This window comes from Dendrobium catenatum, unplaced genomic scaffold, assembly GCF_001605985.2.
Source record: "Dendrobium catenatum unplaced genomic scaffold, ASM160598v2 fragScaff_scaffold_1666, whole genome shotgun sequence".
Taxonomy (NCBI): Eukaryota; Viridiplantae; Streptophyta; class Magnoliopsida; order Asparagales; family Orchidaceae; genus Dendrobium; species Dendrobium catenatum.
Genome location: NW_021320128.1, coordinates 342,770 through 356,577, shown reverse-complemented (window position 1 = coordinate 356,577; position 13,808 = coordinate 342,770). Strand labels below are relative to the sequence as shown.

The window sequence follows — 13,808 nt, the reverse complement described above, 5'->3', positions numbered from 1 at the left end:
ATGAGTGGATTTACTCTTAGAGACAGAATACGAATAGAGTGTATACGTGAAAGGTTGGAGTAGCTCTAGTCCTTATATGGCTTGGTCACATAAAACATCGGCCATATGATAACCCAATTAGGACAGTAGATGTATTCAATTTGGCCTATGTTAAGAAAGGTAAGAGGTAGACCTAAAAAGACTTAATTAGAAAGTATTAGAAATGACCTTTTTTATTAAATTTAAAAGAGAATATGACTCTTAACAAGACACAATGGAGAAAAAAGTTGCATATAGTCAACCCCACGTAGTGAGATAAAAGCTTGATGTTGTTATTGTTATTGTTGTATTTCAATACGACAGACAACGGACATCAATTGTTGGAAACAGCATGTAGTACCTATTGATTATGAGTAGCCAGCAGCAATTGGTGACATGTAGCGATGGCTGGTTATGCTAGACGAGCGGTAGCCGATGATGACAGACACGTAATGATCGAGAGTGACGACAGTCAACGACGGTGGTCGGTGGCAAGTGAGCAAGCAACGACTGTGATTGGTGGCAAGTGAGCAAGCAACGATGGAAGCCAGGCAGCGTAGGCTACCATGACAGACAGTGAACTAGTGATGGCTAAGACAAGCGACAACAAGGGCAAAGACCAAATAGGAGTGGGAAAGTTGAGGTTGCAGTGTGAGTTTTTTGTGCATTTAGAATTTTGCCCAATTCTGACAAATTTCAAATTCATCAAAAATAAATATTTTCGTATATTTCAAATGCACTACATAAATATTTTGTATTTGATTTACTTTAAAGAATACACCAATAAAATTTAAAATCATGCATTTCTTTTATTTTATACTCCTAATACTTACAACCAAATAACCCCTTAAAACATTCCAAGAGTAGCAAACAATATTGTGGCAAGAATATAATCAACATTGATGAAGCACACTCGGAGATGAATAGTTCTATCTCATGGCATCAATGAAAATAAAATTGACAAAATCATGCTTTTCAAGATAATGATTTCTTCAATAAATAGAAGTTCAAGCGTGTGAAGACTAAACAAATAAAATATGTAAACTCACAGGAAACACATTACGGTAATGAACTACATTAAAATAAAGAGAGAAACTACGAAATAAAATCTTATTAAATATACTTCGTAAGGTAACTGATCAAACACCTTTGCCAATAGCTGGGTCTGGATTAGACTAATGCAACGTTGATATACAGGTTCAGCAAACTGAGTAAAACCCGGTCCTAGAGCCTTTAAAATAAAAGAGTAAGAATTAAATAAGCCATAAGAATAGGAATTCATCAAAAACTGATTGAGCAGACAGTATTTAAGAGAAAAGCGTATTCAATGAAGTAATGTTTTCATAAAATAACTAGGCCATACCCTAACATGCTAAGCACCCCAAAGCTAAAAATATATCTCAACACCATACCCAAACCTTCGCCACCAACAGTACAAAACCCTCAACCTCTCCCAACACTCACACAAATCACCCCCCTTAATATATTTATTAGCACAAATTTTTAGTTTTTCTTTTAACTATGTCAAATAACAAAAGCAATGCGTTAAAAGACCAGAACTGCCGAATAAACAAAAAGTTCTAAAGAAAAAAGATACCTGTGCAATGGAAGTAAAGCACTCAAGTAATGGAAAGAGATCTTTGTCTGAATTTGATAGTTGTCGCCACTTTGCAATTAATGGTGGCATCAGGATATCAAGATATTTTGGCTGTAAATAAATAAACACAAATTAATAGCCATTTTATGACTGCAAGCCCCTGTGCAAAGATAGTTCTTTTAACTAAAAAAGAAAGGACAGCAATCAGTAAAATGAAAATGGCCGATATACCTGATTTAGCTCTCCTCCAACAGCATCGGCTAGAGTACCAATAGCATCATACACAATTCGCAGATTACGCCTCTTTTTTAGGAGAAAAGTTGGACATGAAAATGTCAGAGGAAAAGATGAACATCAGATAAGACATTCTCACAATCAACATGATGGAAGTAACTAATATTTTTATCTATGAAGCATGGACACATTAGGCTCACGGGGACACAATATGATATGGCATTTGGCAAGTTCTAGTAAAAGTAGAATATGAATTACAGTACAAAATGTTGATATGCACACATGTACACATGCACACGAAACCTACCCACACATCTATACATACATAAATTATGTAAATTACACAATGAAAGATGCATTTATGTTTGACATGCAAACACAACCAAAAACATATCATACATTCATACCCAAAAAAAAAATCTTTTACATCCAAATGTGTCAACAAATTGTCAAAAGAATTTATAATGCAATAAATAGTAAAATCCGTAAACTAAATTACTACTTTGGTAACAGTTAAAGCATACTATTATTGTTTAGAGATTCTACGTAAAACATCCGTATCCAACCCAAGTGCTCAAATACCGTTACTGTTTAACTGAAAACCATCCAGAGCATATGAATATCCTAAAGTACTGTGCCGGGCAATAACATCCCCTTACAGGCATCTATCCTAATATTTCTAAATGGTTTGACAAAAACCTGATATTTCCCAAACGCACATAACAGGTGCTGTAAAATGACCTCCAAACGTGGTGCCAGTTCTTCGGCAGCCTCCTATTAATATAAAACACAAGTTCAGATGGCAGCTTTAAAAAAAAAATTAGAAACACAATAAAGTGACCTCTTCTAGAGTTGCAAAAGCTGAACATGCAGCCTCCTGCACTCGCTTATTAGAATCCAATATTCTACGAAGGAGACCCATGAGAACTTCATCGAATTGTTCATGTCCTTTCTGTTGTTGAACAATGCCCTGCATAAACAAAAGAATGTTAATAATAAAATATTTATAATCCTTCGAGTTCAAAAACTTTAAACTTTTTAATGCAATTGTCAAAGAATTTTTTATCCAGAAAAAAATCTAAAGAAGATGCAATAAATTTAGCCCCAAGTGATCACATTTAAACAAAAGGAAATACATAGAATAGACGGGATACTGAATAACTGTGAGCTTTTAAAATATAAAAGCAGAAAATCCAACAGCCAGTCATGATATAGATGCTAAATGATAAAACAATCAGAAAACAATAATCAAAGGTGCAATGTTTTAAGTGCCAAGTTGTTTCACCATCGTGCTGAACACCATGGTCATAAGACCCAGATTAGCATTTAAAGCTGTACCAAAAAACAAAACACCTTTTTTTTTTTCCTTAAGGCTCCAGGCAGTGGCAGTGTCAATGAAACAAACCAAATCAAAATGAGTATATGAAACCCAAAATGATACAGCGGTAAGACAATAGAGCAATTCTTGAACGAAGCAGCAGAATACAGATGGAATGCAGCAAGGCAAATATTATTATAAATCTAATCGTCATCTTAAAAAAAAATTCAGAAAGCAAATTGCAATGAGTGATAGTTAAGCATGCTAGGGAAGTGAGATGATAATGTTGCTAATCTGAAGCAATTTACTGCAGATTATATCATAACTGATGGATCTCAAATCTAGAAATGCTGATGAGATCACTTCTGGCCAGGATATGCTGAGAACGGAGGAACCAACAGATAGATCGAAAGTAAGGGAGAAGGCAGATGTAGGAAACTAACAAGTGAATTATAATGTTGGAAGCAAAAGCAAATAAATGAAGGGAACGAATAAATAGGACTTACATATTAAAAAATGGCTAAATATACCATCTCCCAACCCCACGCAAAGCTCAGAACTGATGACAGAACCACTTCACGAGTCCAATATAAATATGGGATTTAAGCTTTTACTTGGGGGGATGGGCACAGATGTTTGCAGGAATATACCCGTGCCCGTTTCAAATGAGCCCACATCACACCATTCAAATGCATACACAAGGCCATCCACAGGCCTTCACAATATCTGGCATTTGGACTAGCACTAGACCAATGCAAATAGTTGCAGTTATAGTTCTTTTCCATTTTCATTCACTATGATTCTCACTTATCATGCAAATAGTTGCAGTTATAAGTCTAATGAATTTCTTGGGGTTGATCTAATTCATAGTGAATGAAAATGGAAAAGAACTATAAGATTTCTAAAATTAATTGAGAATCACTCGAGCAATAAATTAAGAAACTTGTTGATAGTCCAATTATATGAATCCATTCACAAACAAAAGATGCATTAACCTAAAATTTATTTTTTTGCGAAAATGGATAGGTAGAAATATCATTTACATCCGAAGTACTATGATTATTTAACAGCGGAAAATAGGTTATAGTTGTTAAAACAAATAAGTGCAAATACTATTACCTGAACAATAAATTTGCTAAAACGAGAAATTGTCCAACAGGTGATACTCCGTATTAGAGGAAACTTGTCATCCAGTAGTGGTAAAAGGAATGTAACAATCTGTCAATCATAATATAAATGAAACAATTATTGAAAAATAAGGTTACATGCTCCAAAAAATTGCAACATACAAAAAATGGCTTTTTGGATCTATTCAGAATTAATTTAACAGGACAATAGCAACGATAAAGAATTAGCTATTAGGCCGCATTAGGAGAGGGAACAGAAGAAATCACTTCAGCTAACAAATTTACTATTGAGATTACAATTTACATAAAGTATTTCAACCAAAAAAATTGAATTTAAATGCTTAATTCACCACATACAGAGTGAAATTAAAACCATGACCAGCACAAAACCAAGATACCAAGAGCTCACTTTCTATCATCTCTTATAACTGGACTTCATGCGGGTGATAATGTGCCCTTCACGGGGGGCATGGCTGTTTTATGATGACGGTATGGTTTCATTTTCCTAACTATACCTTTGGATCCAAAAATAATAAAATAAATTATTTCATTTTGTAAACCGCCAAACATAACCACAACTTTATCCTGAACCACCATCACATTTATTTTTTTCACCCACCTAAATAAAGATTTTGGTTCTTATCTCTAAGTTCTAAACTAAATTATACATAGACCATCAAGTAGGAGAAAATTCTACATCCAAACAATAACCAAAGTACAAGCAGTTGAGCTACAATTGTCAGTGGCGATGAGAGCACAACAAAGAAGGCAGAAGGTTAGCATGACATATTGAATCCTACTTTAAACCTACTTAACCACATTTTATTCTTTTGCTTTGAAATTAGGCAGCATTAGCAAAATGCCAAAAGGGATTATGTGCCGTCATGAACAATCCATGGCTAACAAAACTAGGTACAAATGGTATTGCCTGTTTTATCAACAAGAAGACGCTATGCTGCAAGTAAATTATCAGCTTAGGCCTACCATAACTCCAAGAAGAACATTTACAAAAGTTCCAATAAACTGAATAAAACAAGTAAGAAACAAACGTCACAAATACAAAAATGGAAATGCAAAGCTTCCATTGACAAGAATGAATGAAGAAGAACTAATAAGCTGAACATAAATAGTTACAAGGAGGTTTTGGCAATGCTGTTAAAATGCACACTTCACAAGAAACATAATGTCAAGGATGTAGCTATTACAGAATAAACGAGCACTCTTGATGTAAAACAAACGTGTGAAGATGAGTTGCTTAAAGAATTTTGCACGCTTAATATTTCAAGAACAATGTTAAATAAAACTTATGTCGATTTAAACGCTAAGATAAAAAAAATAAGGCGATAAAACTAGCTTAGGCTAAATCATATGCGTAGGAGTTAAGGTAGTAAAACAATCAATTAATCTAACATTGCGTTCGTGGTTGATTTTCAACGATAATCCCTAAACTAACAATGAGATTAGTTACCATGAAGTCATCCCCTTAATCACTCTCTTAATCATGAGGGTCTAGCGGAGGAAGTTAACACAATTCTTTATGACTCAATAATTCCACAATCGAAGTAGAGTTAGGCGATATAAGAGTGGGAAGAGAGCTCACCTCAATGACAAGGAACCACCTTGCGATTCTTGGACAGCAATTACACGTTCCAGGTTGCCTGAACAGCAGGTTTCAGGTGTTCGGAGCTCTAAACAGCAACCATGGAAGGTCTAGACAATGACGGGATGAATTCAGGAATGGCCTGCATGCATGGGAGCGCAGAAATCTGTTTGGCAACAGTGTAGCTGACTCCTAGTAAGCTCGGACAGCAGCTATGCATTAATGAAGGCTGTAGACAGCCTCTAGCAGTTTTAGGGCCAGCTGGAATTTGAATGCCTAATTATGAAGGAGCTTTGGAGGGAAAGATATTTAAAATTTGAAATTTAAATGTAAATAGGGAAGTGCATTTAATCCTCCTTAATTGGGGCTTAAATGTTGATTGATTGAGGCAAGAATTAAGGAAAATTAATGGGGGAGTGGGCTGGCCATGAGAGAGAGGAGAATTTATTTCAAAACCTGAAATTAATTTCAGGATTTGAGGGGATTTGGGGGAAGAATTAATTTGAAATTGATCTCAAATTAATGTGAAATGAATGCATAGATTGGAGGTTTAAAGAGGGGGGGAAACCAAGCTTGGCCGGCGGCATGGAGAGAGAAAAAGGGGGTTTGGGGGGAAGTCAAGCTCTTCCAATCGAGATACACCAACGAGGCGGAAAAATAATGACTCCACATTTGAAATTTCAAACAGATTTGCAAGGAGAAACTTTCCTTATTTGGATTTCACAATTAAGGAAAGTTTTGAAATTTTGAAATATGAATTTCAAAACTCACAAATTTCTCCCTTAATGTTAGCACCCAAAATTAAGAGTCATTAAGATGTTGCAAACTTCATAATGGTTTGTTGCATGAGGGGTGGCCGGCGGTCAAGGGGAAGGGAAGGACAAGGGGAAGGGAAGGGCTTGCCGGCGGGTGATATTGGCTTGGGTAGTGGTGGAGTTGGATGGGGTGGGGTTAGGCTTGGAAGAGATCCGACGGATAGGTGGATTAAAGAAAAGAAAAGAAAAGAACCGGCTAGAACAAAGAAAAGAAAATACCACGAGCCGTGGACTCTTCCAACGACTGGTGGGCCTTGCACTTGCTCACCTCGAGCTCTCTCTCTTCTCTCTAGTGCCCTCACAAGAAGAAGAAGAAAAACATATAAAATTTCATTATCTAATCATCATCCCTCAATACAAGAAAGCTAGCCTATAAATAGGCTTCATGAAAAGAAAAATAGCAAAGACTAAAATGCCCTTCGGACTACAACACCACTTGATCACTCCTAAGGGTAAAATGGGAAAAACATTAATAACTAATACATAAGACAAAAAAAATAAAATAAACTCTAGATCACAGCCGTTGATCTTCTGATGTCCTCGTCAACTCTAAAGTTCAAACTACTGAAGTGCACATTTCAGTCATAAAATTGTTTTCCATGAGTTGCTACATTCGGTTTTGTAGTATTTTTTTTAATTTCCTTTTCATAGATTTCACAGTTGTCATCCTATGATCTTAGTGTTAGTCCATTAATCATTTTAATTAACTTTTTTGTTTAAGTCAACCAAACATTTTTCCATGAAAATTGTTGATTTGAAACTTATTCATGCACTTTCGATCATACGGCTTTCTAAGAAATGGCGTTATTCACTGCTAAGTTTATTTTTTCAGTACCTTTTAAATTAGTTCATGATGCAGATAATTACATGTCACAATACATATGTTACTTATCTAATTGGCTTAAAGATGCAGCTTGATATTACTTTTACTTAATTTGAGTTGAATTTGGTTAGTTCCTGTTGCAAGTATATTAGTAAATGAAAGATGCTAAACAGGATCAACTTTTGGCCGGAAGGCATATAATTCAATTTTTCCCTTTTACTACAGCTAACTAAGTAAAATTAAACTTCTAAAGAAAATTCGCACATTTTAACCAACTTTTCAGCCAGAAATTTCGATCTATAAGGCATTTAGCACGTACGAAGTCACAAGAGGATGTGCTTCAGTTAACAAAAGTCCCACTTTTTTCATTTTGCTTTTTGCTTCGCACATGGTAGTGGTAGCAGAAGAAGTTCCTTGATTACATTTTGACAATAGTTGTTGTTGTTAATGTTTTTATTGATTATGATAACAAGATTTTTCATGATACTTGGGATATATTTGCTTGATACTTGAATACCTAATCACTTGCACCAATCAAAATGTGTGGATAAGTACCTCAGGTAGAAGGGGGTAGAGTCCGTTAAAACACCCCTCTGCAATAGCACCAATGGCCAAAACAGCAGCCTCCCTCTCCTTCCACTCCAAGTCATTAGAGGTTGAAAGCCTTTGCTGAAAAGGTTGTATGCGGAAAAAAATAACATAAGAAATATACAGCAAGAGCTTGCACCCTCAGTCATGAAATTATAAACCAAATACAATATCAAAACAACAGAATATTTATCATGCATGAAGAATGAGAAGAGAAACACAATGAAAATATATATTTTTTACCTTGGAAGAACGTCAATTGCTTATTTTATAGGCATTTAACTTTTAATATTATTCACTGATGGATGTTGTAAGTGAAGAGAAGTAGAAATATAAAAAACAATTTTGAATTATAAATTATTTTTCTATAAATAAATTGGAGATATTAATAGAATCCATCAATGATATTACACAAGGAAAAAAAATGAACTTTAAACAAAATTTAAAAAAAAAAATCCAAAAATAGAAGATCCACGACTACATGAAGGAAAGGAACACCTCAATTGCAATTCAATGTTCAGAAGAGAGAAGATCCAATGGCTAAGCTACTCAATCCTTCAATAGATCATACTACGATTTGCTGCATAGTAAGACCCATGACTCCTCTAGGACAGATGCATGAAGGAGGCAGTGCAGTGGTTCCACAATCTTCAACTCTTCCCCTCAAACTAAATGATGCAAATCTATCATTCCAAATCTGGATATAATTTTCTTGAATGCAGGGCTGCAGAGTCCTTTGATGAATATAGAGGGAAAACCAACCGACTTTCCTGTTTTTCTTTCATAAAATGTATATCTACCTCTATATGCTAGAAATGATCATCATATACTAAGTTATGAGCAATACCAATGACAAATTAATTATCACAACATTTCTTCATTGGCTCTTACTAGATTATTAAATCTTATCAACTGATTTTGATCCACAAAAATTCACAAATTCCTTGTGCAATTGCTTTAAACTCAAATTCAGTGCAATATCTTAAAATGACTGATTATTTCTTGCTCCTCCAAATTATAAGATTTTCTTCTAAGAATGTATAATTGTGAAAACCCGACAAATGCCGTTTTAGATCTCGCACGCTTTTCAAAGCGCCGCGACGAGTTTTAAGTGAAAAATTCAATGTTGTCGGATTTCGACGGGATTAATTTTATAAAATTCTACATTATGCATAACTTGTATTAATATAACCTTCAATTTGAAGAGTATTCAGCTTTCTATAGAGAATTCATTTTGCAAGACTTGATTTAAGGTATCAGAGATAAGTTGCATGAAGGTGAAATTCTTTAGGTTTGTGAATGAATTAATAATGAGACAAATTGTAAAAGCAATGTATGAATGATTATACTACAACAAGAACAATATCAAGCCTTTGTCCCACTATGTGGGGTCGGCTGCATGAATCCTTTTTCTCCATTGTGTCCTGTTAAAAGTCAAATTTTCCTTTAAATCTAAAAAGGAAAGATCATTTTTAATATTCTCTAACCAAGTCTTTTTAAGTCTACCTCTACCTTTCTTAACATAAGTTAAATCTACTACCTCTACTTTCCTAACCGGGTCATTGGAAGGCCGCCGTATTATGTGACCAAACCATCTAAGGCGACTCTCTCTAATCTTATCTTCCACTGGAGCTACGCCAACCTTTTCGCAAATATGCTTATTTCTTATCCTATCTCTAAGAGTAAAGCCAATCATCCACCTGAGCATCCTCATCTCTGCAACACTTAGTATTACACTTATCTTTTAATGGCCAACATTCGGCACTATAAAGCATTGCAGGTCTCACCACCATCTTATAGAATTTTCCCCTAAGTTTGAGGAGGACTTTTCTATCACACAACACGCCCGATGCATTCCTATACTTCAACCATCCAACTTGAATTTTGCTGATAATATCCCCATCTATTTCACCATCACTCTGAACAACAGACCCAAGATATCTAAAACGTGTACTCTTATTAATGACATGATCGCCTAAAGTCACAATCCCCACACTAGGCCTATTACTACTAAAATTATACTTCATATATTAAGTTTTAGAACTACTCAAGCGAAAACCTTTAGACTCTAAGGTTGACCTCCATAATTCAAGTTTACCTTCAACTCCCTCTCTAATCTTATCAACAAGAAGAATATCATCAGCAAAAAACATACACCAAGGTACATCCTCTTGCAAATGTCTAGCGAGAACATACATGATGCTATCAAGAATTTATGTACTTTTTATTTTATTTGAACAATAGTATATTTTGTTTTCTATTTTATTTTCTTTTCTTTTTTAGCTATCCAATGATGGGAATCCAATGATCATGGTAGGTAGTGCATATGGCTTGGTAGACCTTTGGTTTGCTGGCTCGATTGGTCCCTCCCTTCTAACCTCTTTGTCTCTCCGCAAGTGCCACTCCATCTGTATCCTTCTTCTCAACAGTGAAGCAACTTTAGGGTGTCGTGTCTTGGTTGATTTGGAAGCATTTGGGACAATCTTGCAGTGGTGGACCATCGGTTTGCTAGTTCTATGCACTTTACTTATTTAACCTACAAATTCGATGCATGTGAGGAACCCGCTCTGACGGTTGTCTGAGGATAGCGTCTTTTTAAATTTCTTTATTTCTTTAAAATCTCCTAGCATCTTTTGTTAAGTTTTGGGTCGTTTGCGTTTATTTAATAAAATTTATTTTAAGTTCTACTCATTGTGTCAATTTTTCTCTTGTGTGTCTATTGTGATCAAGAGATATAGGCTCCCTATATCTCTTGTCTACATCAATACATGACTAAAGCAAAAAGATATGGGCTTGAGGCTGATCCTTGATATAATCTAACCAAAATAGGAAAATACTTGGTCAAACCACCTTGTGTTTGAACACAAGTAATGGCTCCTACATACATATCTTTAATGATTTGAATATAAGCATTATTAGCTCTTTCTTTCAAGAATTATCCATAGCACTTCTCTTGGAACTTTGTATGAATCCAAATTGATTTTGAGAAACATTAGTATCACGCCGCAACCTACATTCCATAACTCGCTCCCATAATTTTAAAGTATGACACATTAACTTAATTTTTATATAATTCACCCAATCTTTTGCATCACCTTTATTCTTAAAAATAGTAATTAGCACACTCATTCTCCACTCATCTGGCATCTTTTTACTCTTTAAAATAGTATTAAAAAATTTAGTAAGCCAAGAAATTCCTTCATCTCCTAAGCATTTTCCACACCTCTACTGGAATAACATCAAGTCTTACAGTTTTTCCACACTTATTTTTTTTAAAGCCTCTCTAACATCGGTTTTACTAATATGCCGATAAAAACAGAAATATTTATTTTCATTTAGGATGCTAAAGTCATTAAAGTTAATCGTATTTTTAAATTCTTCATTAAAAAGTTTAGCAAAATATCTCATCCACCTTTGTTGAATATCATCTTCTAAGAAAAGTACTTCTTTATCTTCATCCTTAATACACTTCACTTGAACTAAATTCTTACTACACCTATCTCTTTGTTTGGCTAACTTATACATATATCTTTCTCCCTAAGTATTTTTCTCCCTCATTAGTATGTAATTTATTATATAAATTATTAAACGCTAAGATCTTTGCATCGCATGTTATTTTCATAGATATCTTACATGCATCTTTATATATTTACCAATTATCAGAATTTTTACATCTAAACCAATTTTATAAAAAATCTTCTTACTTTTATTTTTTCTTGTACATTTGGATTCCAACATCAACTATTTTTATTATTAGGAGCTTTTACCTTTCATACTCCAAACACATCTTTTGCAATATTTTTAATATCACTAGTCATTTTATACCACATAACATTAGCATCCTCATACACAGACAAAATCTTAAGATCTAAAATCTTACTTCTAAAATTATTATTGTTAATAATTTTTAAATGCCACATCTAATCCTAGAATATCATTTTACTTTATTTTTTGCATTTTATCTTAAAGTTTAAAACTAATAATCGATGGTGGATACATAAATTTTCACTCAAAATAACTTTACAATCTTTGCAATCTAAACGATCTAATTTTCTTATAAGAAAAAAATCAATCTGAGTTTTACTATATCCATTTTTATAAGTGATGAGATGCTCATCTCTTTTCTTAAATAAGGTATTAGCAATTAAAAAATCATAAGTTAAAGAAAAATCTAATATGGTTTTACCACCTTCCTTGGTCATTCAAAACTCATGGCTACCATGAATGCTAAAATCATCTAGCTCCTTGATCTCAAATTCTTCAACCATTTTTTCCTAAAGGACTCATTTTGTTTCAAGTAAAAATTATATCATAAACCTATATAACGAAACTTGATAACTTATTATCAATGAAGTGCTTATGGAAAATGGTATGATCCCTATAACTTTATTTGTATCTAGTGTTAATCATAGCTTTTTTAAATGTGTCAAATCATGCTCTTAAGGACAGTGTAAGTCCATAAAAAGCCTTCTTTAAATTGCACCTCTTATTTTTTATGAATGAGCTATCAAACTTTGGTGGAGGATACATATAGACTTCTCCTTCAATATCTCCATCTAAGAATGCATTCTTCACATCATATTATTGCATAGACCATCCAAGACTAGCCACTAGCAAAATCAATATGAAAATTGTATTCATTTTTGCACTAAGAGCAAAGATTTCTTGGGTCCATTGTTTAGAAAGGTTACATATTTTGGAGGTCTCATTTTGGGGCAAAGATTTCTTGGGTCCATCCAAGATAGTCAATTCCCATACGATTGAGCATACAGTTTAGATATCTTGGATCCATTGTTTAGAGTGATAGTGAAATAAATGGGGATATTATTAGTAGAATTCAAGTTAGATGATTGAAGTGGAGGAATGCAATAGGTGAGACGTGTAATACTTTATGGTGCAGAATGTTGGGCATTAAAAGAGAAGCATAATATTAAGTTAAGTGTTGCATAAATAAGGATGCTCAGGTAGATGTGTTGTTTTATCATTAGAGACAGGATACGAAATGAGCATATACGTGAAAAAGGTTGGAGTAGATCCAATGGAAGATAAGATTAGAGAGAGTAGAGTTAGATGACTTGGTCACATAAAACGGCAGCCTTCCGATGATCCGATTAGGTAAATAAATGCATTAAATTTGGCTTATGCTAAAAAAGGTAAAGGTAGACCTAAAAAGACTTAATTAGAAAATAATAGAAATAACCTTTCTTTATTAGATTTAAATGAGAATTTGACTCTTAATATAACACAACGGAGAAAAAGGATTCATGTACCCGGCCCCACGTATTGGGATAAATGCTTGATGTTGTTGTAGTGAAGGTCTTTCTTCCTTGCCAAGGATCTGAACTCTAATCTAATCAAAATCTGCAGTTAATTATGAAAGGAAGTCATACACTCTATCTTTCTCAATAAAATTTTTAAGGATAATAACTTCTTCTAGATACTTGGCCACTATGCATATGTAGTGATCAAGTTCTTGTCACAAGCTTTGAATGAGAGTGACATATTCCGTCACGATCTTGTTTCATTTTTTTGTGCTTTCAACCTTGACTTTAATTTCAAAAATTTGAGTAGTATCCCGAGCTTTTGAGAAGTTTTGTCTGGCAGCATCTCATATGTCCTTTGTAGTAGATGAAAACAAGAAAATATCACTAATTTATGGAGTCATGGAATTCCACAACCATGACATAA

The 13,808-nt window shown here is 34.1% G+C and overlaps 1 protein-coding gene across 2 annotated transcripts in view; it reads right to left on the bottom strand.

Annotated features, from left to right (window-relative positions):
* LOC110096174 (transportin-1) overlaps nt 1–13,808 on the bottom strand; it is a 114,238-nt gene that overhangs the window by 74,656 nt on the left and 25,774 nt on the right. For both annotated transcript variants that reach the window (XM_020821967.2, XM_020821968.2), the window contains 7 exons: nt 8,088–8,201; nt 4,287–4,385; nt 2,691–2,819; nt 2,549–2,623; nt 1,847–1,918; nt 1,616–1,726; nt 1,166–1,249 (listed from right to left, as the gene is read on the bottom strand). In XM_020821967.2, the coding sequence (XP_020677626.1) occupies nt 1,166–1,249; nt 1,616–1,726; nt 1,847–1,918; nt 2,549–2,623; nt 2,691–2,819; nt 4,287–4,385; nt 8,088–8,201 (684 nt within the window). The remainder of the gene's footprint in view (nt 1–1,165; nt 1,250–1,615; nt 1,727–1,846; nt 1,919–2,548; nt 2,624–2,690; nt 2,820–4,286; nt 4,386–8,087; nt 8,202–13,808) is intronic.